The sequence below is a fragment of the Notamacropus eugenii genome, chromosome 2 (assembly GCF_028372415.1).
Source record: "Notamacropus eugenii isolate mMacEug1 chromosome 2, mMacEug1.pri_v2, whole genome shotgun sequence".
Lineage (NCBI taxonomy): Eukaryota > Metazoa > Chordata > Mammalia > Diprotodontia > Macropodidae > Notamacropus > Notamacropus eugenii.
This window is the reverse complement of record NC_092873.1, coordinates 15,360,578-15,384,044: the sequence shown is the minus strand read 5'-3', so window position 1 is coordinate 15,384,044 and position 23,467 is coordinate 15,360,578. Positions and strand designations below refer to the sequence as shown.

Here is a 23,467-nt window from a genome sequence, read left to right as displayed (position 1 = left end):
CCTGAATCTGTCCTCATACTTAGTTAGCTGTGTCTGAGATTAGGTGGTGGAACTTAATCGAATCAAAAAACAAAACACCAAGTTGGTGAAAGGGTACAATTGTTTGAATGATGTTTATAGCACACCAATTGATTGTTCTCTGAGGCCTGGAGGCTCCAAACAATGAGCTTTCATGATGGGCTATGTGGTGGGTAGAAGTCACTTAAGCTGTCTGTACCTCAGGTTTCTCATTGTCAAACCAGGGGAATATTCTGGCAGGCATATCTATATTTCCTGGGTTTCTTCTTTGAAGGGTCTTGAATGACCAGCCATACTCCTAGGTTTGAGGGTAACACTGAAATCCATGAAAGATCCAATTTTTCTCAATGAGCCTTGAATGAACTACAGGTATGTGCAGGGCACAGTCTTGTGCTTTGAAGGAGATAGAAAATCTAGAAAAGAAGTGGCTCCAGTATTAATATAAATTACAATTTTTTAAATGCATACGAGAATAGCATGGGTGGTTATCACACAAATGCTCACATGTCAAGTGTGCTAGAGGTACTACATCTAATAGAAGTGTAGACCACCTTCTTCAAAATGTCAAATTGAGAACAGGGGGTCATGAAGCATCTGTGGCAAGTGAGGCTATTTCTAAGCATGGGATAATCAATCAAAAAACATTTATTAAGCACCTTCTCCTTATCAGGCACTGTGCTAAGCTCTGAGGATACAAAAAAGGCAAAAGACTTAAGAAGTCAATAGAAAGGAAAAGACTGAAGAATCATAAGGAAAAAAGACATGACGATTGGATCGTGAACACAGGGGAGAATGGGAACAAATCAGAAGAACAGTCTTAGGAACAACTCAAGATATGTTTTGTTCCAAGATCATGGCAAGGCAAAGATAATAAGGCAATAAGTATTTTTTAAGATCTGGCTCTATATCAGGCACTCTATGACTGGGGTACAAAGGAAAGAAAAGAGAGTGTCCTTGTAAGGAGAATGAATGAATGACTGAATGGATAACAACATTTATTAAGCTCTTACTAGGTACAAAGTACGGTGCCAAGTAGTCCCTGCTCTCAAGGAACTCCTATTCTAAATGGAGGGGGCAATGTGTAGGTTTCAAATGTCAGTCAGATGACATGTTCCCATCATTCTTACGGTGCAGGAGGAAAACATAAGATAACCAGCATCCTTTAATGTAATTCCTTCAGACCATTCTTATGTTTCCAATTTGGAAGTTTTTGTGATTTTGAACCAAGAACTTTGGTGGCAAGAACATTATTTTCGGGGTATTTCATAAATTCAGTGTCTTAGGAGGTTGGGGCACTAGCAGGAGTAGTTACCCTTGCCCTTTGTTTTACAGATGAGAAAACTGAGGTACAGGGATGGGGACACGATTTGCCTGAGCCACATTTGTAGTAAAGTGGCCAAAGCATCTGGATTCAACCCCTCAGGTTTCTAGCTCCAAAGACATCCCTCTAGCCAGACCTTAGTGCCCCACCCCGTCCCTCCCCCACTGGTCCTTCTGTCCCTAACTGCCATGGAATTCTGTAACCCCAACAGTCTGCATAACTGCAAAAGGGGCAGTTGGTTTGGAGGGTTGCTTGTTGACTCTGGAGATCAAGAAATGGCCCCAAACTGGGGAGTAGGAGACCAAGGTGTGACCAGGTCTCGCTGGTGTGGCTGCAGACCCCTAGGTAAGCAGGAGTGGGGGAGAGGGGGAGCATCAGTCTGGCTTGAGGTTCATTTCGTGGGGGGAGGCAAGGCTGGGGCTGTGGATTCTTGGCTCCATTTTTCTTCTTCTGTTCAAAAGCTTCCCATAGAAGGCACTTGGACAACCTCTTTGTCCCAGGGGCCTCTCAGTTTGATAAGAGATCCCAAAGTCTGAGACGACTCTCTGTCCCCCACATCTTCCTGACTGGCCCGGCTCCATGCACTGTCATGTGGGTTACACTGCTGTGTGTGTCTGTCTCAGAGCTCCCCTGGTGGACCATAAGCTAAGGTCTAGTCAAGGCAATGGTTAGGTTGTCTCTTTCATCTTTGTGCCTTGAGGGCCTTGAACACCTGACATTGGCTCAGCTTCAGATACACTGGGGCAGCCAGCACTGCAAAGGCCTGACCTCTTTCCTCGTCACCTGTCACAGTGTTTGTGGCCCTCCATAGGGGGAGACTGCGGGTCCAATATTGGTGCTTCTCCTCTGGGGAGCCTGGTACCATAGTCCCTCAGCTGGTGGCTCAATGGCTGGAACTCTGGACCTGGTCACTTACTGGCTGTGTCACCTTGGGCTAGTCACTGAACTTCTGTCCACCTCAGTTTCCGCAACTGTCAAATGGAAAGAGTCATAGCACCTGTTTCCCAGGGTGGTGAGGATCAAGGGAGATAGTATAGGTAAGGCACTTGGCAGAATTGAAAGCACTTTTAAAAAACGATTATTCCCATCAATTATAATGGACTTAAGATCTCAAAGCCCCTTTCCCAGCCAGGGATTTTGTTCCCAGTGGAGCTTGGAGTGGGTGTACGGGCCTGGCTTTCCCTGTCTGTACTTCCCAATTTCTACCTGGCTGCCCTGTTCCCTTCTGGAATTCAGGGCTCACTTAGCTGAGGAGACCTGAAGACCTGCAGTTGGGGCTTGGATTGACATGAGTCATCAGGGACAGGTCTTGGTTGCCTTTTCTGCCTTCATCCTACTTTGGCCCTTTTTTCTGGATTCATCCTTGGGCTATAGGTTCTTCCTGTGGGGAATGGATCTGCTAGGGATTTGCATCCCCTCTAGTTCCCAGGGTGTTGAATTGAAGGGAGCTAATCAACGTGAAGAGGGGTCATGTTGACACTGGTGAGCAGTGGGGTGCTGGGCCCGAGGTTGCTTTGCAGATTAGTAAGCCATCAGAGGGAGGATTTTGGGTTCCTGGGGATTCTCTTTCCTCAGGGCAGCAGTATGAAATGAGCATGTGAGCTCCTTCTGATGCCCCATGGCCTCCGTGGGCAGGGTTGCCTGAGTCCCCAACCAACTGCTTACTGCATTTGGGGTGTAAAGCATCTGAGGGAGAAGAATGCCAGCTTGTTGCTGGGCCGGCACTCCACCTTAATTACAGGGTTGCCCCTGCCTCTGGGTCCTGGCTTATTTTAAGGGGCAGCAGCCAGTGATGTCTGACCCATGTCACTTCTCTCGAAGGGAGAGGAATGCTTCCTTTGTGCCTGGCCCTGGGCTTAGCATGGCAGATACAAGTAATCCAAGCTGGTGGCAGCCTTCATGAGTCACTAATGTTCTTATGTGGTAGATAACACAGGGAAGTGGTAACCAGTCTGGGGCACTGATTGAAACATACCACCCAGAACGAGTACACTTGACTTTTAACTGTTCATTTGATTCCTTGGAACCATTTAGCCGTTCTGAGATCTCTGGTCTGTTGGAAGAGTTGAAGGAAACCATATGACCTAGGCCAAGGTGCAGAATTGTGACTTGAAATGGAAAAAGTGAAATGCATCCACATGCGCAGATATGAAGGTAACCAGAGTGCTGCTGTAGTGAAGACATTCTTCGCATCTGAGGACGCTACTACTGGGTAGTGGGCTCAGGGTGGAGGGATGGGACTGACCTTAAAGACTGGGCCTGGTCCCTTTCACCTGAGCAACGCTGGAGCCTGCTTCAGACGGTTTTCCTCAGCAGGTGACCTGGGAATTCTCATTTCGACCTTCCCTTCTGCTCTGAAATTGCAGATGGCACCATGGGGACCAGCAAAGGCTCTGTGAGCATCGGGGAGGCAGACAACACCACAGTGAGGGAGTTCAGGCAAAATGTGGAGAAGGAGGACATGGTGTGGCTGCAGAAGATTAAGAAGGAGGCTGTGACAACGTTTTCCAGGTAAGCCTGGGGCCAAGGGACACACGTAGGTGCAGCAGCCCAGGGCATGGGGTATTGGGCAAAAACTGAGTGACCTGAGGGATTGGTGACAGAAACCATTATTTAAAATGGGGGGAATGTGTGGGAAATCTGGCCCCTGTGCAAGGCAGAGCCAAAGGAACTGAGAAAGCACAAACAAGGACGAGCGCATGTCCCATTACCCTCCTCCTCAAAGCTCTGCCATTTTGGGCTGTTTTCATTCCTTCCTTCCCCTCCTCTTTCTTTTCTTCTTTTGCTTTCTTTCTCCTTCCATCCTTCTCTCCCTTCTGGCCTCCCTCTATACCAGGCATTGTATGGAGCCCAGAGAATGAGAAACTCTCTTCTCTGTGGACTGGATCTTGTGTTCTAAAGGGATCTGACCAGTCTTCTGGACCTGCCCTTCCTATGCTCCATCAGTATCTGGCTTCCCCAGGGCTAGGTGGGCAAGGCAGGACAATGGAGACAGGCCTGGGTTGGGAGTCAGCATTCATCTCCAGCCCCCTTAGTCTGTGCTACCTCCCTAGGCCTCTGTAAATAGTGGGAGCTGGGCCAGAAGGCTTCCAAGGTCCCATCCATTCAAATGGTGGTCCAGTGATGATGGTAGAACTCTCAACATTGTGCTTGGTGCTGTGGGAAACATGGAGGGAAGTAGGAGATGTTGAGGGGAGAGGAGACCCAGGCAAGCAGCAAGAGCAGGGCAGGGGAGAGTTTGGTGCTGGCGTGCAGGCCCTCCAGGGCGTGCAGGCCCTCCAGAGTATCCAGGACCCAGATTTGGAGCCAGAAGGGACCTTGGAGGTCCTGGAGTTCAAGACTCTCATTTTTACAGATGAAGGAACTGAGGTAAAAGGCAAAATGCCTTGCACATGGTCACCTAGCTAGTCAGTGTTTGGGGCTGGATTTGAATTCGGGCCTTCCTGACTCCAAGCCAGTACTCTATCCACTGTGAGTTCCTTAAGGGCAGGGAACATATTTTGGACTTTGTTCGATTGCCAGGCACATGGTTGTAGACTGAGAGACAGAGCCTCTTAGATAGGTGATGCCTAGGGCCGTGGTCTCAAGACCCTACTTTCTGTTTCCTGCAGGGGTTCTGGCCATGGTAGCCCCAAGAGCAGTCAGTACAGCTGCCAGCTACTTCAGAACAAAGACAACTTGGAGAAGCTGGTCCCGGTGGTGTCTGAGAACCGCTCCGTCCCTTGTGGGACCCAAAGCCAAGCAGCAGTGGTTCCCTCGGTGCCTGCATCACCCACGTTGTTCCCCAAAATGTCCGGGAACCTGCCATCCTCAGGTAAGCTCGTACCCATCATGGAGAGCTTCGTTCAGAGAGCAGCAGAGTGCTGAGAAGTGCCTGGTGGCGAGCAAGGCTAGGACAGCCAGCCAGAAGCTCTCCTTTGTCCACGCTTTGGAGTATGAGGAGACATCTGTGCCAAAGGAGCAGGTGGAAAGCCTAGCCGATCCAGCATCTGGGACCTCCTCAATGGGACTCCCTGAGGCACGCAAGGTGAAAGATATGAGACCTGCTCAGTCTGTGGCCAAACTCTGGATGGCCCAGCCAGCTTCTCCAGAAGATGTAGCGCCTGTGCTGACCGAGTCAGGTGATGCCTCCTCTTCTCTAAGAACACTGCCTCAGCCAGAGACTGAGCTCCTCTTGGACTTGCCAGAAAGCCCCTGGACTCGAAGGGGCTCCCGCTGTGACCTGTGCTCTGTGTGTAGGATCCACGTGCACAAGTCCTCACAGGCCCAACCAGAGTCTAGAAGCCAAGCAGATAGTGACAGTGGTAAGGCCTTGTCGGGGTGATCTGCTGTAGGAAGGAAGGGGAAGCTCTGGGGCTGGTGGTTGTCTGCCTGCTGCCTCCTTGTCCAACCTGCTCTGACTTTGTGTTTACTGGAGGAGCACCTCCCTCTATTCCTCCATTTCCTCATTTCTAGAGTAAGGGCTGTCAGAACAGATGATCTCCTGGGGGCCATCCCTTTAGAGGCTGTCCCAAGCAGGGGCAGACCTATTAGGTCAGCAGACAATCACCAGTAACGTCTCAGACTCCACAGAAAAAGCTTGACTTTTCTCTAAGGCAATTGGGATGTCAGGAGGTGGGGAAACTGTGCTTCAGAGAAGAAATTGTGGAAGAGTGGGATGGCAATGCCAGCCTGAACCTGGATAGGGCAGTCCTACTCCACAAGGGTTGGCAGACTGGTCCAGACTGGCTGCCAGATCCTGGCTGACAGTTCAGTCCTAGCGTTGCATGCCAAGTGTGGGTGTGGGCTCTAGCGTCTTGCTGTAGCATTGGGGGCAGATGAAGGAAAGGTTCATGGGACAAGACTGAGGAGGAGGAGGTCACGTGGGGGGGTTGCTGGTGGTTGTTGGGGTATTTTTGTTTTAGGGAATTCAGCCCAGTGGTCAACCCAGGCTGGGCACTTAATTGAATCTGTGGTTTGGCTTGTACTTCAGATGGTGACTTGGCTCCTCAGTGGACTACCCCCACCTGCTCACCTAGGCAGGGTGGAGAATTGAGGGGGAACCACTTGGCAGCCTGGTGCCCTGGGAGTCAGTGCGACCTTGGGCAGGTCCCCTTTTTGGGTCAGTTCTACTACTGTGACTTGGTTCCCTCTGTGCCCTAAGTCTCTGACGAGGATCTCACAAGATAGTGGGGGTGAAAAGCTCTGAGTAAGGGTGGGTCTCCATTGTCTTCTTCTCTCTGTAGAGAGCAAGGAGGCCAGGAAGCTTCCTTCCTCAGATCATCAGATAGGATGACCCGAGAGTATCCCTGAGCACAAGCGGCAGGGAGAGACCACTCATGATGGCCCCCAGAGCTGGCCAAGGGACACAAGGATTCAGTGATGCTAAAGCGCCACTGTGTGCCTCAGTCAGGAAAACATCCTGGCACTGGGCTGAAGGTCTGCCCTCCAGGTGGTTAGACTCAGCCCTTCTCAAAACCCCCGACTACATATACCAAGGCAAGCTAGGCTGTTGGGGAAAACCACTTTCCAGATGAGCTTGGGGTCCCAGAGGCACTCCAGAGAGCCTTGATCTGGTCTCTGCCTAACCCATCCTGACACACAGCTGTCATGTCCAAAATAACTTCATTCTCAGAATCACCGTTTAAGAAGAGTCTGGTTAGTGGGGCAGGTGAAAGGAAAGGAAGAAGTCATTCTCTAAGTTCTCTGGATGATAAGACCTCAGACTTATTGGTGTGACTTTGGGCAGATGACTTTTCTGTGCCTCAGTTTCCTTCTCTGTCAAATGGGTGAATTGGAAGGCCTCTCAAGCTTTCTTGATGTTCTGTTGCTGGCAAAGTGCTGGTGGACCTTGAGTAATCCCTCCCTGTGGCCTTGGTGTGTGGCTCCAGGAGGAGTTGTGGCCTCCAATGGAGACGGAAGTGTCCTCTCTCCCTCCCTCCCCTAATAAACTCATGCACCATGTATAGGTGACCTACATACATACACACACACACACACACACACACACACACACACACACACCTAACTGTAGACATTCCTAACAGGATGTGAGACTTTGAAGGCAGAACTTGTTCCCTCTTTACTGCTGGAGCCTCAGAACCTAGAACAAGGCTTTTTAATACAGGAGGTGCTTAGAAAAGTTCTATTTGATTTAATCAAACACTTATGATTACACAGTAGTGGGTGTGTTATTCTCACCCTGGCTGTTGTCATCTGTTCTTCCTGTCAGATTGTGAGTTGCCTGAGGGCAGGTGGGGGGACTTGACCTTTGTCCCTCCCCAGGTCTACCTAGAGCCCTCTAGGAGTGAGCCACTACGTCTGTGATTTTTGAAGTGTGCCAGGGTCAGGACATGGAGGGAGGGGGAAGGCTGAGACCCCACCTGTCAGGGCCTGGCTGCCTGGGCTGTGGCAGGGGGCTGCTGTCATCCCTGTCAGGGCCCCCATGGGCGCTGCTTCTGACCCCACGGAAAGAAGAGGAACTACAAGCAGGCTGTCAGTGAGCTGGGTGAGAACTGTGACCACATGGATGATGAGGCTCTCACTCCTCCTTGCATCCATCAACGTCTGCCCTGGCAGCAAGTTAAGGCAGGTGCGCATAGCTCTCATCCTGGCTGCTGCTATGCTGGCACCATGCCCACGCCTTCATGCTTGTCTCCCTGGGCAGGCGGTGCAGCCCCTACGGACATTCCTACACACACTGCAGAAGACCCAGACGCTCATGACGCTGACCTCAGCCAGCCGCCCCAGTGTCATTAAATCATTCTAAAAGTGCAACACTTCCACTATCTCGATGCCAAGAGCAGCACCAGGGCCCAGGATAGGCACGAGACAGCCTTCTCTGCTTGTCCTGTTCCTGGGCCTTTCACGGGACCGCTGGGAGTGCAGTTTTGGGTTCAAGGGTAGGTTGGTCAAGTCCTCTGGCTGTGTGCCTGGCTGGGGTGTCTGAGGCAGCCAGAGGAGTTAATGCCAGGTTTTTCTCCTTTCCTCTTTTCACAGGGCAGTTTTCTCCTGAGTAATCCACCCACCTATCACCTTAGTAGCATAGCCACCCATCCCCACCCTCCCTACTGCAACACTACTTCCTGAAGTACTAGAATCACTTGTTTTGAACACCAAATTTGTGAGTGTGTCAGCAGAGTAACTCCCTGGGGAAGGGAATCCCAGGAGGTCGAGTTGCTGGTTCAGGGTCACCCAGTGAGTCCCTGCAGGGCTTGTCCCGGGTTGCTGGCCAGGCACAGATGACCCAACACGGGCATGCCTTTTGCTGTGTTAGCAGCCACGACCCAGTGCCTGACCCTCCTTGATCCTGAGGCCTCAAACCTGAGGTCTTGCCCACAAAGAAACAAGTGGCCGCTTGGCCTGTCTTGCCCCCGATTTTCCCCGTACCCTGGCTCCATGGTACTGCTCCCCACATTAGAATGGTAGGGTTGACCTTTTCAGCTACTGTTAGTGAGAAGAACTACGTTTTCAAAGTCTCATTCCTAATTCCCAAAGTCTCTGAGATCCTTGCTTAAGGAGGTTGGAACTTTCCTTTGAGTTTGATGTAAGGAGCACACTACTGTTGAGGCTGGTTCCTGCCCTGAGGAATATTCCACAAAACCTTCTAGCCAATTGATTTTAAAGTTGTGGAAGTGATTTGCCTTTTGGAATTGAAGAGGGGGAAGAGCCATGAGACAGACCTGGAGTGATGAAAGTGAAGTGAACCTGAGTCTTGGGCAGAGACAGGTCTATCACCATCACCAGCCTCTGGGAATCAGAAAAGGACCCTGGGGGAGCAGGACAGCTGTCTCCATAACTTTTGGCTGCTGTCGGCACAGTCTCGCCTACTTTCCTGTGCCCAGCCAGGGGTACTGCCTCCGGGATCCCCACATGCTAAGGCAGGGGGTTGTTGTCTGTAGGGTGTCTGTGCGAGGTTTGGGGGAGGTCTCTCACTTACCTAAATCTGGGTTCCTGGGGTGAGATTCCTGCTGACCTTCTTGGATACTTCGTAAGAAACTTCAGGGCCATGCCCAAGGTCCAGGCCAAGCAGCTGATTCTATCTTGAAATATTCGCATGCTTCCTCCAGGGGGAGCAGCCTTTTCCTTTTATGTTCTAGAGACCAGAAAGAGCCAAGCAGATGATTAGGAGTCAATGAAACTATTTTTTTCTCCCTCTGGGAATGGGGAGTTCCTTGCGTTGGAGCATTGGGGCACGAGGTAGCATTTCTGGCCAGGGTTGTGGTGTCTTGGCTCTCCTCTGAGGAGAGCTTTGTCCCATGATGACCCACTGAACTTGAGAGTCAGAAGGCCTTGGTGTCCCAGGGAAGGCTGTTCACCCCAAAGTCTCTGTTTAGGGAGAGATCCGAGCGCTTTGACCTTCAAGAGATTGTGGACTAAAGGGCAGATCACAGGAACTTCAGTGCTCCGGGCCCTTTCTTTAGCTTGTCCAGAGATGTAGATACGGAGTGGTGGAGGGAATTTACAAACTGAAAATTCTCCTGAGACGTGGCTCCCCCCCCAAAGCCCCCTAGTTTGTCAGTTAAATGTGTTGCAAGAAGGTGCTGCTTAAAGCATTTCTGGTTCAATTTCTTTCAGAAAGGACTTTTGTTTCATCAGTTGGAAGGGTTTTGGTATATTCGATTTGATGAACATTAGTTGACACCTGAATTATTGAACAGGCAAACCCAGTTGTACCAGTCATCCCTAAAATGTTGTCTCCCACTGTCTTCCCCATTGTTATGCTTCCCACTCTCCCACTTCTTAATCCAAACTGAACCACTTGCCGGAATCGGGAGATTTTACCTCTGGATGATGGCAGAAAGGGCAGTGCGAGGAGGGAGCTGGAGCTGAGTGGGGATAGATCCCTTGGGTAGCGTCTGTGTGGTGAGCTTGGGAGGTTATGTCAACTCTAGCTCTGTGAGAGGGAGGTGTACCCTACGCAGCATCCTGACGGGGTCATCTGTCTAGCCTTTACTGGAACACCTCAGAGCAGCAGGGAGCTCACTACTTCACAAGGCAGGTATGGTGTGTATGGCTGTCAGCATGATGCTTGAGTGCAGTGGACCTCAAAGTCCTGTGCATTGGGTCGAGTTAGAAGGCTCCATTCTGTTCTTCCGTTGGTTTCTTCCAGATTTTGACTCCTTCTGGGTGTGCAGTCTGAGGCTGGGCAGAGTAGAGCTAGTCTCTGTCCTCCTCTGTTCTCCTTTTTCTTCAGCCTCCATGTGATAGCTTTCTCAAGCCTTACTCAGTCTTTCCCCTGGAGGGGTACCCAGAGCTGACAGGCCACGAAGGCCCTCGGGGGTCTCTCCCAGAACACTAGGTCCACGACTTCTTTCCAGACAGGTGGCCAAGGGGTGTGTGAGGCGTTCTTGTGGGGGCTGCACTCTCTTCGAGCTAGTGGGCTCAGTTATCCTGGGGTCCAATGGCATTGATCATTTGGCTGCACCTCACAGCTTTTGATGGGTGTGAAGCCCAGCTCGCCGTGTCTTGTATGTGCAGCCTTGGATGAGCCCCTTGCCCATCTGGATCAGTGGCCCCCGGACATTGACTATCAAGAGGAGTCAGGACAGCCTCCGAGCCTTGGTTTCTATACTGCCTCCATGGAAGGGAAGGGCAATGAGCCAATTTAACAGATGATGACTTTTGGATCTAAGAGAGGGGAAGCAATGGTGTACAGCCACCTGGCCAGTTAGTGGCCGAGCAAGCCATGGAAAGCTGCAGTGGCAGGACACCAGCCACCCCCCATGCCCTCAGCTTCCCTTCCTTTGACCCATTGATGTCAAGAATGGTTGCTAGAGCATGTGGAGAGAAGAGACAGGTGCCTTCAGAACCTGGTTCAGGTCCTGCCTGTGACATACTCTCTGCAGGTGGAATGGGGGGAAGGTGGGCCTCCCAGGGAAAGGGGGTGGGGAGAAGGGAGTCTGGGGATTCTGACCTGTCTTGGTGCCTGGTGGTCTCCCCATCTGCCTCACAGCTGCAGTCCCCCTCCTGTCCTCAGGAGAAAGAACTACAGCGGCTGGAAAACCTGAAAAAGAAGGAGGAGGCTGAGCTCCTAAGAAAGCAGAAGGTGGAGGAGGACCAGCGCCAGCACCTGGAGGAAATAAAGATGTGAGTGACCACCTTCCGGAGGCTTGGACGGGTGGGGTGCTGGGGAGGACTGAGGGGGCTTGCCAAGCCCAAGAATGTGTCCATTCCTCCTTGTGCCCCACTGAAATGGGAACAGTGCCTGTGGAAGGCCCTGCAGGGCCACAAGCAGGCAGAACAGGTGGAGGTAGAGAAGAAGAAACGCACTGAGCAGAAGCTGGAGGTCAGAGACAGCCCGAAACCCTGGGCCCCTGGCGAGATGCTGTGTGGGACAGGGCAGGGTCTTGACCCCTGACCTGCTTGGTCAGGGTCTCACAGGAGAAGCAGAAGCTGCTGGCTGAGAAGGCCAAGAAGAAAGCTGCCAAGAAGCTGGAGGAGGCTGAGATGAGCCTGAAGCAGGAGGAAGAAGCCTGGAGGCAGAAGAGACTCCAGCAGGTGAGTGCAGATGGGCCACCATGGAGGGAGGAGTGGAGCTGGCCAGCCTCTGGTCCTTAGGCCCCACTTACTTGTGGGCAGCCAACTGTGTGCCCCTGTGTGCTGAGCCTCGAGGCAAGAGGACCTTAGTTCAGATCCAGCTGTGCCACCTTGGGCAGCTGCTTTAACTGCTGCCTGCCTCAGTTTCCTCTTCTGCAAAGTTATATTTGCCTAGTAGAAGTGTTGGTAAGGACCAGATGAGACAACCCAAGCCAAGCACTTTGGAAATGTTGTGATCTTCATCATTCTTCCTGGTGTCAGAGAGGAACCTGAGAGAGACAGACTGGGGACAGTTGTTCACCGTCCATTCTGGGATACCTGATGCCCCTCACTGCCTGGTGTCTTACTGGGGCAAGGAGGAGGATGATGCCAAGTGCAGAATATTCACTCTGCAGTCAGTCAGAAGCATGGGCCCATTCTGGAGACACTATGGATGATTCTTGTACAACCACTGATTTTAGAGCTGAGGAGATCTTAGACTGTTGAGAGCAGGGGGGATACTGAGGGCGAGCTAGAGCAGTCTGGTCCGTGCCCATACCAGTCCTCCTCCTGCTCAGTGAGTTGTCTGAGCTCAAGGGCCCATCTGACTTTTCCCTCCCCACCTCCCTGATGGGATCCCTCTCCTTTCCACCTGCAGCAGGAGGAGGAGTGAGAGCAGAAGTGACAGAGGAAGGTGGCAGAAGCCCTAAGGAACACGGTGCAGTAGGGGCAGTGGGAGAGGCAGCTGGCGCTGGAGAGGAAGGTGCAGAGGAAGTGGGAGGAGGAGAGGCTCCAAGCTGAGTGGTGAGGGCCTGTCTGCCTCCTGAACAGCTGTTCCTTCCCTGCCTCTGTGTTCATGTCTGTGTGTGTGTGTGTGTTTGTGTGCATGAGTGTGTGCGTGTGACAGGGCATGTGACAGTGTGTGTGCATGTGTGGGTGCATGCAGGTGTGCGTGTTTGCATGTGTGTGACTGTGCGTTTGTGTGACAGTGTGTTACTCTGTGTGTGCATGAGTGTGTGTCTGTGCGTGTATAGCTGCATGCATGTGTGCCAGTGTGCATGTTTGTGACTGTGTGCCTGTGTGTGACTGTGTGCCTTTGTGTGTGTTCATGTGTGAGACTGTTTCTGTGTCTGATTGTCTGTGTGTGACTATGTGTCTGAGATGCTGTTTGAGACTGACTGTGTGAGATTGAAATGTGTGTGAGATTGTGTGTGTCTGTGAGAGACTGTGTGACTGTGTGTGTGAGTGGTAGTAAGACTGTCTGAGTGTGTGTGTGTGACGTGCGTGTCTGTGAGAGATTGTGTGTGTGTGACTGTGTGAGGCTTGTGTGTGTGTGAGGCTGAGTGTGAGAATGAGTGTGTGAGAGATTGTATATGTGTGTGTGAGAGAGAGGCTGTGAGTGAGTGAGCTCCCTGCAGATACCCCACATCTGTGAGAAGGCCTCTTGGGCAGGGAGGTGCGTGGGGTTACCCCAGGCCACATGCTGACTCCATTATTTGCCTTCCACCTGGCATTGAGAATGTCCCTTGCCCTCTCCAAAACTCAGTTTCTTTTCCCAAAACGTGTGGGTGGTAAATGGGCTCTGTCGTTAGGCTCACAGGGTCATGCTGGGCCCTCCTTGTAGTTTCCCGCCTCCTTAGGGGGAGTCTGAGATCGTGGTGTCATCTCTGGCAGACAGGGCTATGGAGAGGATGAGTTTTCAGATTGGGGAGCTTGGGGTCATGGAGCATGATTCCCCATGCACATCCTGCTTTTCTCTCTTTGTCTTTTGCCGTTCTGGGACTCGCTGTTCTCCTTCCCTTGGATGGGCCATTTCTCATGAGTTCTTAGAACATGAGCAAGCACTTTGATCCCTCGCACTCAGCCCAGAGCAGAAGGCAAGGTCTTTTTCCTCCCTTGGGTTGACTGTCCAGCTGTGCGGGACAAACTCCCTCGCTTCTGCCAAATCTGACAACAATTCTGAGAGTTGTGTATTTGCAGGGATCATCCCCATTTTGCAGAAGAGAAACCTGAGGCTTAGACAACTTGAGACACAAGTTGAATTTGTTGGAAGCAGATTTGAGCGTGAGCAACGGTTTATTTTTATTTCTGTATTTTAAAAATAGGATTTATTAATGTCTTTGACAGACATTGTTTGCTCTCCCATAGTATTCCTTCTTGTGTAAAGGAGAGCTGGGCTGCCCTGACCTCATGTGGGCAGCATTGCGCCCTCCACCTCCCTACAGCAAATGGGCTGAGGTCCAGGAAGAAGAGGGGCTGGGGCGGCTGTTCAGTTCATCTCCCCTTCCGTACGATTCTTGGCTCACACTCTTCTGTCCTTGTGCCTGCTCTTCTCCTTGGTCTTTTCTCAGTACCAGAGCTTCATTTCTTGCTGCATAATAATATTCTTGTTATACCCATAGATCAGTTTGATCGGCCCCTCCCCAGTTGGTGTGTTCCTTCTTTGGTAGAGATACTTCCTCCACGCTGGTGGGGTTCCAGCTCTGCCCAGGGAGCTGCGGCCTCTCAGTGTTGCTGAGAGCCCTTCTATATCCTCAGGTAGCATAGCAGGGACTGGGAACTTAAAGAATGAAGAGCAACCCAGCTCCCCAGAGAAATCGGCAGACCTTTTCCATGTTTTCATCTCTTTGACATCCTACTTGCATCCTTTGATGCTTTCAGGACAGTGGGCTTACTTCGACACTCCAGCCACATCCGATATCAGCTTGTTTTCCTGCAGTTGTCTGAGGCAGCCCTGCTCCTAATTAATCTCTGTCCTGGTCCTTCGTGGCACTTTACGGATCACTCTGTATTTTGAGCTGGTGCCTTTCCATTTCCTGAGCACATCAAGTGTTGACTGGGCTTTTGGGTTCCCTTTACAGTGAAACTTCCGTAGGGTAATTATGGTCTGGTACTGATTCTTCTGTGTACTTTTCACTTTTTCTGAGTTACTAGCGTACTTCAGTGAGAATTGCCCCAATTGTCTGCCATCTCCACTCCTTTCAAGTTTTCTGCCTGGGCGCTAGTCTTGGCCTTCCCTGTAATAGTGGCTCTCATGGTAGAGGCATCCCCAGGCCTGTCAAACACATCAGTAGACATCCACTTGTTCCTTGCCTTTCTTGGTTTCCCTTGACTCCCGTGTTTGAATTTCAAAGTTTCTCCTCAGCTCTGAGCTTTTCATTAGGGCATTTGAAAGTGCTCTATTCTGTTAAAAGCGCATTTGTTCCCGCTGCAGGATTACTGCACTCATTCTTGGAGCCAGTCTCTTGACTGATCCTTTGGCTCACTGCATTCTGGGATTTGATGGCAGCTGCTAATCCTTTTTACATTTTGGACCATAACAGGTCGAGAATTCAAGGTGGAGAGTTGTAAGGGAAAGAGGGTGGATGCGGCAAAGACAGGTTATGTAGATGGGCTTTACATACGCTCATTTAACACACTTCGTTTGTGACGTATGGCTCTGTCTCCAGGATGGGGCAGTTTCTGCATCAGGTTCCCTGCTTTGGTGAAATTACTGGTCCAGATATGAAATCACATCCGGATACTTACATGTATAGTTACGCATCTCTCACATTCATCATTCCATTTCTTTCAAAGCACTTGACTCAGAGTGCTATGGTGGGGGTGTTCTGGTGGGAGGCAGTACTGATTGCCGGCTCCTGCATCAGTGTTTGGGAATGTCCTTGGATAAAGTGGAACAGAAAATAGAATTCAATTCATTGAGCATTTATTAAGTAGATACTATATGCACAAGACACTGTATCTCAGGTCTGGGGGTACAAAGACAGAAACAAACCAGGCCCTGGCATCTGGGACCTTACGCTTCCCTGACTTTCATCCTGATTCAGTTTCTCCTGTCTCATTGTCATCAGTAGGTGAAGAGTAGTTAAGCCCTGGGCAAAGTGACAGGAGGTGGCGCCCCGCCGTGCTGGTGACTGATAAGGACGGACACTTGCTTTGCAAGGAGCGAGCCCTGCAGCTACACAAGGAGAGATTGCAGAGGGAAGTGGAGGAGAAGCAGTAGAGGGTGAGGCACTGGGTGGGACCTGGGATGGTCCTTGGTCTTGGCTACAGCCCTACCCCTTACCCTCTCCTCCACTGGTTCCTTCAAATGCTACTGCCCCTGGTCTCTTTGGGTTTTCCTGGGACAGGGCAGGGGTGAGGGGCAGCACCTTGATGATTCCGGGCTGGCACTCAGGAGAGAGGAGAGGGCTACATGCATGCATAGCTCTGGGAGTGATCCACTTCACCAGAGGAGACAGTATAGAGAGAAAGGAAAAGGGGGCCCAGGAGGGAGCCTAGATACAGACGGCTGAGGAGCAGTCAGTTAGGAAAGAGGAGAAACAGGCAAGGGGCAGGTGGCCTGGAGTCCATTGGCTGCAGAGACACGACTGTTCCATTTGGTACTGAGGAGATTGCTGGGGACAGTTGAACTTGAAGGGAGTGATGAGCATCTGACTTTTGAAAGGAGTTCAGTGGAGGGAGGGAGTTCAAGGGAAGAGACATGCTGCAGGGTGGGCTCTCAGGAGGCTCCTTCAGGGACAAGAAGGGATTGAATTGAGGTGCTGGGAGAGGACTTTAGCTTACTGAGAGCCTGGGGTCTGAGGTCAGGGGAGGGAGGTTCTCAGCTGTGAGGAATGGCGTTACATGGGATGATGGGAAGGGAAGTATTGGAGCGGCCTTGATAGGGGGAGCCATTAGGACTTGGATGGCATCTCCTTGTGAGTGCCCTGCTCTGCTGTGACCCCTGACTCTCCTGCCCCAGGGTTCCAGCTCAGGCAGGCCGTCATTCATCAGTACTACCTTCCTCCTGACATTGACCACCTCTTTGGCACCATCCTCAACCTGGACCTCGAGGACGTATTCCAAAGGAGTAAACCATGTTGCCACACTCGCACCAGCTCTGCCTTCTGGCATTCTCCACCCCTGCCAGTGTCCATGCACTTGAGGGGTCTGTCAAATGGCATGAAGACACCTTGACAAGGGAGAAGGGAAGTGCCTCTTGTCCATCCTATGCAGTCAAAGCCAGGCCTGGGGGCAGCAGAGACGGAGATCCCCAGAAGCTGTGGGCGAGCTCCAGGGAAAATGGCGCACACACGGCCCACATGGCTAAGCCAGCAGTCCCTCACCTGTACATAAGTGCTAGTTTGCTACATAGCTAGTTTGAGGCTGATGTCAAGCTCCAGAGTTATAAGGTTAGGTAAAGAAACGGTTAGTTTATGAGGTTAGGTTAATAAAGAAAAATTTTTGAGGAAGCTTTGAAGAAACTTGCTGGGCTCCTCATCTTGGTCCATCTTGCTCTCTATGGAGAGAAGAACACAATGGAGACCCACCCTTACTCAGATCCTTTCACCTCTGCTATCTTGTTAGATCCTCGTCAGAGATTTAGGGCACAGAGGGAATCAAGTCACAGTAGTGGAAATGGACAAAAGAGGAGACCTGAACAAGGTCACACTGAGTCCCAGGGCACCAGGCTGCCAAGTGACCCCCCCCAATTCTCCCCCCTGCCCAGGTGAACAGGAGGGGGAAGCCCACTGAGGAGCCAATCACCATCTGAAGTTCAAGCCAAACCTCAGATTCAATTAAGTGGCCAACCTGGACTGACCACTGGGCTGCTGAATTCTCTGAAACAACAATGGCCCAACACCCCCCAGGAACCTTCCATGTGACCTCTTCCTTCTCAGTCCTATCACATGAACCTTTCCTTCATCTGCCCCCAATGCTACAGCAAGAAGCTAGAGCCCATACGCACATCTTGCATGCTTTGCTAGGGCTGCTTCCATCCACCAGAGCCTGGCAGCCAGTCTGGACCAGGATGCCAACCCCTGTGGAGTTTGCCTGACTTATCCAGGTTTAATCTGGCATCGCCAGCCTCCTTCTCCACAACTTTCTCTCTGAAGCACAATTCCGTGCCCTCCTGACATCCCAATTGCCTTAGAGAAAAGTCAAGCTTTTTCTGTGGAGTCTGAGACGTTACTGGTGATTGTCTGCTGACCTAATAGGTCTGCCCCTGCCTGGGAGAGCCTCTAAAGGGATGGCCCCAGGAGATCATCTGTTCTCATAGCCCTTACTCAAGAAATGAGGAAATGGAGGAATAGAGGGAGGTGCTCCTCCAGTAAACACAAAGTCAGAGCAGGTTGGACAAGGAGGCAGCAGGCAGACAACCACCAGCCCCAGAGCTTCCCCTTCCTTCCTACACCCCATCACCCCACAAGGCCTTACCACTGTCGCTATCTGCTTGGCTTCTAGACTCTGGTTGGGCCTGTGAGGACTTGTGCACCAGGCTCCTACAGACAGAACAGAGGTCACAGCGGGAGCCCCTTCAGGTCCGGGAGCTTTCTGGCAAGTCCAAGAGGATCTCAGTCTCTGGCTGAGGCTGTGTTCCTAAAGAAGAGGAGGCATACTCTGACTTGGTCAGCACAGGTGCTACATCTTCTGGAGAAGCTGGCTGGGCTATCCAGAGTTTGGACACAGACTGAGCAGGCCTCGTATCTTTCACCTTGGGTGCCTCAGTAAGTCCCATTGAGGAGGTCCCAGATGCTGGATCAGGTAGGCTTTCCACCTGCTCCTTTGGCACAGATGTCTCTTCACACTCCAAAACGTGGACAAAGGAGAGCCTCTGGCTGGCTGTCCTAGCCTTGCTCGCCACTAGGCACTTCTCGGCACTCTGCTGCTCGCTAAGATCTCCATGATAGGTACGAGCTTACCTGAGGATGGCAGGTTCCCGGACATTTTGGGGAACAACGTGGTTTATGCAGGCAGCGAGGGAACCACTGCTGCTTGGCTTTGGGTCCCAGAAGGGACGGAGCGGTTCTCAGACACCACCGGGACCAGCTTCTCCAAGTTGTCTTTGTTCTGAAGTAGCTGGCAGCTGTACTGACTGTTCTTGGGGCTACCATGGCCAGAACCCCTGCAGGAAACAGAAAGTAGGGTCTTGAGACCACGGCCCTAGGCATCACCTATCTAAGAGGCTCTGTCTCTCAGTCTAAAGCATATGCCTGGAAGTCAAAGCAAGTCCAAAATATGTTTCCTGCCCTTAAGGAACTCACAGTGGATAGAGTACTGGCTTGGAGTCAGGAAAGCCCGAATTCAAATCCAGCCCCAGACACTGACTAGCTAGGTGACCATGTGCAAGGCATTTTACCTTTTACCTCAGTTTCCTCATCTGTAAAAATGAGAGTCTTGAACTCCAGGACCTCCAAGGTCCCTTCTGGCTCCAAATCTGGGTCCTGGATACTCTGGAGGGCCTGCACGCCCTGGAGGGCCTGCACGCCAGCACCAAACTCTCCCCTGCCCTGCTCTTGCTGCTTGCCTGGGTCTCCTCTCCCCTCAACATCTCCTACTTCCCTCCATGTTTCCCACAGCACCAAGCACAGTGTTGAGAGTTCTGCCATCATCACTGGACCACCATTTGAATGGATGGGACCTTGGAAGCCTTCTGGCGCAGCTCCCACTATTTACAGAGGCCTAGGGAGGTAGCACACACTATGAGGGCTGGAGATAGATGCTGACACCAAACTCAGGCCTGTCTCCATTGTCCTGCCTTGCCCACTTAGCCTTGGGGAAGCCAGATACTGATGGAGCATAGGAAGGGCAGGTCCAGAAGACTGGTCAGATCCCTTTAGAACACAAGATCCAGTCCACAGATAAGAGAGCGTCTCATTCTCCGGGCTCCATACAATGCCTGGCATAGAGGGAGGCCAGAAGGGAGAGAAGGATGGAAGGAGAAATAAAGGAAAAGAAGAAAAGAAAGAGGAGGGGAGGGAAGGAAGGAAAACATCCCAAAATGGCAGAGCTTTGAGCAGGAGTGTAATGGGACACATGCTTGTCCTTGTTTGTTTGTGCTTTCTCAGTTCCTTTGACTGCCTTACAACAGGGGCCAGATTTCCCACACATTCCCCCCATTTTAAATAATGGTTTCTGTCACCAATCCCTCAGGTCACTCAGTTTTTGCCCAATACCCCATGCCCTGGGCTGCTGCACCCATGTGGGTCTCTTGGCCCCAGGCTAACCTGGAAAAGGTGCTCACACACTCCTCCTCCTGAATCTGCTGCAGCCACACCATCTCATTGCTGCGGTTCTCCAAGACTCTCCCACAGCCTATGGTGGTCCCCATGGTGCCATCTGCAATTTCAGAGCAGAAGGGAAGGTCAAAATGAGAATTCCCAGGTCACCTGCTGAGAAAAATCACCTGAAGCAGGCTTGAGGGTTGCTCAGGGGAAAGGGAGCAGGCCCAGGCTTTAAGATCACTCCCATCCCTCCACCCTGAATGCACTAGCCATTGGGAGCATCTTTAGATGCCAAGAATGTCTTCACTGCAGCAGCAATCTGGATACCTTCGTATTTTCTGATGCTGATGCATCACACTGGCTCCCTTTCCAGTCTCCACACTCCATCTTTCTCGAGGTCGTAGGTGTTTCGACGACGTTGGAAAGGCAGCAGTGATCTCAGAAAGGCTAAATGGTTCCAAGGAATCAAATGAACAGTTCAAAGTCAAGTGTACTCATTCTGGGTAGTATGTTTCAGTCAATGCCCCACACTTGTTACCACTTCCCTGTGTTATCTACCACGTAAGAACCTAAGTGCCCCATGAAGTCTGGCACCAGCTTGGCTTACTTGTATCTGCCATGCTAAGCCCAGGGCCAGGCCCAGAGAAATCATTCCCTTCCTATTTGTCCTCTGAATATGTCAAGCTGTTAGAATCTCCAACAATTGCCATTAGATTTTTGTGTCTTGACAGCAAACTGGGAGGTAACAGGATACTGGGCAGGAAGAAGGTGATTAACAGGAGCCTTGGCAATTGGCTGGCGGACCACAGGGACCACTGAGTATATATCTGGGATCCCAGGGTGAGGCAAGGAAGAGAGACGTGACATGGGTCAGACATCACTGGCTGCTGCACCTTAAAATGAGCCAGGATCCAGAGGCAGGGGCAACCCTGTAACTAAGGTGGAGTGCTGGCCCAGCAACAACCTGGCATTATTCTTCCGCAGATGATTTACATCCCAAATGCAGTAAGGAACTGGTTGGGGACTCAGGCAACCCTGCCCAGGGAGGCCATGGGGCATCAGAAGGAGCTCCCATGCTCATTTCATACTGCTGCCCTGAGGAAATAGAATCCCCTGGAAACCAAAATCCTCCCTCTGATGGCTTACTATTCTGCAAAGCAACCTCGTGCCCAGCACACCACTGCTCACCAATGTCAACACACCCCCGTTTCCTATTGATGAGTTCCATTTAATTCAGCACCTTGGGAGCTAGAGGGGATGCAAATCCCCAGCAGATCATTCCTCACAGACAGAACCCATAGCCCAAGGAGAAAACCAGAGGAAAGGGACAAAGTAGGATGAAGGCAGGCAAGGCAGCCAAGACTCGTCCCTCATGACTCACGTCAACACAAGCCCCTACTGCAGGTCTTCAGGTCTCCTCAGAAAAGCGAGCTCTTAATTCCAGAAGGGAACAGGGCAGCCAGGCAGCAATTGGGAAGTATAGACAGGAAGAGCCAGGCCCGTACACCCACCCCAAGTTCTATTGGGAATAAAAGCCCTGACTGTTAAAGGGGTTTGGGGATCTAAGATCCGTTATTATTCATGGGAATAATCATTTTTAGAAGTGCTTTCAATTCGCAAAGTGCCTTACCTATACTATGTCACTTGTTCCTCATCACCCTGGGAATCAGGTACTATGACTGTTCCCATTTGACAGTTGAGGAAACTGAGGCACACAAAAGTTCAGTGACTACCCCAGGGTCACAGAGCCAGTAAGTGACCAGGTCCAGAGTTCTATCCCCTGAGACACCAGCTAAGGGAATATGGTACCAGGCTCCCCAGGGGAGAAAGTACCAATATCGGACCTGGAGTCTCCCTGTGGAGGGCCAGAAACACTGTGACAGGTGCCAAGGAAAGAGGTCAGGCTTATGCAGTTCTGGCTGCCCAAGGGCATTGAAGCTGAGCCAATGTCAGATATTCAAAGCCCTCAAGGGACAAAAATGAAAGAGCCAACCTAACCATTGCCTTGACCAGACCTTAGCTCATGGTCCACCAGGTGAGTTCTGAAACAGACACACGCAGCAGTGTAACCCGCACGACAGTGCAAGAAGCCAGGTCAGTCAGGGAGATTTGGGGGACAGAGAGTCCTCTTAGCCTATGGGATCTCTTATCAAACTTAGAGGTCCCTGGGACAAAGGGGTTGTCCAAGTGCCTTCTATGGGAGGCTTTTGAACAGAAGAAAAAAGCAGCTAAGAATCCATAGCCTCAGCTTTGCTTCCCCCAAGAGATGAATGCCAACCCAGACTGATACTTCCCCTCCCCCCTACTCCTGCTTACCTAGGCGTCTGCAGCCGCACCAGCGAGACCTGGTCACTGCTTGGACTCCTACGCCCCAGTTCTGGGCCATTTCTTGACCACTAGAGCCAACAAGCAACCTTCCAAACCAATTGTCCCTTTTGGAGTTACTCAGGCTATTGGGGTTACAGAATTCCATGGTAGTTAGGGACAGAAGGACCAGTGGGGGAAGGAACAGGTGGGGCTCTAAGGTCTGGCTAGAGGGATGCGTTTGGAGCTAGACAACCGAGGCGTCGAATCCGGCTCCTTGGGCCACTTTACTACAAATGTGGCTCAGCCAAATCGTTTCCCCATCACCATGCCTGAGTTTCCTCATCTGTAAAAGAAAAGGAAAAGATAACTATTCCTGCAGGTGCTAGAGCCCCAACGTCCTCAGACATTCAATTTATGAAATACCCAGAAAATAACATTCTTGCCACCAAAGTTCTTGCTTCTATATCCCACATGATTCCAAATTGGAAACATAAGAATTGTCAGTAGAAAATATATTATAGGATGCTCGTTACCTTATGTTTTCCTTCTCCATCCTAAGAATGCTGGAAATGTTTCATCCGACTGACAGTTGAAACCTATACATTGCTCTCTCCATTTAGAATAGGAGTTCAATGAGAGCAGGGACTACTTGGCACAGTAGTTTGCACCTCGTAAGAGCTGAATAAATGTTGTTATTCATTCCGCATAGAAGGACACTCTCTTTCCTTTGTACCCCAGGACTTACAGTGCCTGGTATACAGTCAGCACTTAATAAATGTTGCCTTACTGTGTTTGCCTTGTTATGATCTTAGAAGAAAATGTATCTTGAGTTGTTTCTAAGACTATTCTTCTGATTTGTTCCCATTCTCCCCTGTGTCCACGATCCAATAGTCATGTCGTTTTTCCTTATGATTCTTCAGTCTTTTCCTTTCTATTGACTTAAGTCTTTTGCCCTTTTTATATCCTCACAGCTTAGCACAGTGCCTGATAAGCAGAAGGTGCTTGATAAATGTTTATTGATTGATTATCCCATGCTTACACATAGCCTCACATGCCACAGATCCTTCATGACCCCCTGTACTTAATTTGACATTTTGAAAAAGATGGTCTACACTTCTATTAGGCTTAGCACCACTAACACACCTGCCGTGTGTGCACTTGTGTGATAGTCACCTAAGCTATTGTCTTATGCATTTAATTGTCATTTATATGAATGCTGGAGCCAGTTCTTTTCTAGATTTTCTATCTCAACGCCCAGGAACGTGCCATGTTCATACCTGTAGTTCAACCAATGCTCAATGGAAAAAGGGATCTTCTATGGATTTCAGTCTTATCC

The 23,467-nt window shown here is 50.8% G+C and overlaps 2 protein-coding genes across 12 annotated transcripts in view; one reads left to right on the top strand and one right to left on the bottom strand.

The window, feature by feature from the left end:
* The window catches only part of LOC140522101 (inner centromere protein-like), a 576,743-nt gene that overhangs the window by 389,157 nt on the left and 164,119 nt on the right, over positions 1 to 23,467 (bottom strand). The gene's annotated exons all lie outside the window — the stretch shown is intronic.
* On the top strand, positions 1,178 to 22,922 carry LOC140522138 (uncharacterized). 8 transcript variants are annotated; one of them, XM_072637236.1, is made up of 8 exons: positions 1,178 to 1,684; positions 3,374 to 3,493; positions 3,706 to 3,850; positions 4,951 to 5,643; positions 11,274 to 11,818; positions 12,495 to 12,640; positions 15,688 to 15,842; positions 16,581 to 22,922. In XM_072637236.1, exons 2-4 carry the CDS (start codon positions 3,454 to 3,456, stop codon positions 5,204 to 5,206), a joined length of 441 nt encoding a protein of 146 aa, XP_072493337.1. In that variant the 5' UTR covers positions 1,178 to 1,684; positions 3,374 to 3,453; the 3' UTR covers positions 5,207 to 5,643; positions 11,274 to 11,818; positions 12,495 to 12,640; positions 15,688 to 15,842; positions 16,581 to 22,922. The 8 variants fall into 8 exon arrangements, with proteins under 8 accessions (XP_072493337.1, XP_072493333.1, XP_072493331.1 ...); XM_072637232.1 differs by having other exon boundaries at positions 3,374 to 3,850; positions 11,274 to 11,407; positions 11,702 to 11,818; XM_072637230.1 differs by having other exon boundaries at positions 3,374 to 3,850; positions 11,274 to 11,407; positions 11,692 to 11,818.

What these genes read in the sequence shown, in the direction of transcription:
- LOC140522138 (XM_072637232.1), top strand. Translation starts at nt 4,962, where the DNA reads ATGGTAGCCCCAAGAGCAGTCAGTACAGCTGCCAGCTACTTCAGAACA. An exon ending in CCAAGCAGATAGTGACAGTG is followed by an intron (nt 5,644 to 11,273) that starts GTAAGGCCTTGT and finishes TCTGCCTCACAG; the next exon opens with CTGCAGTCCCCCTCCTGTCC.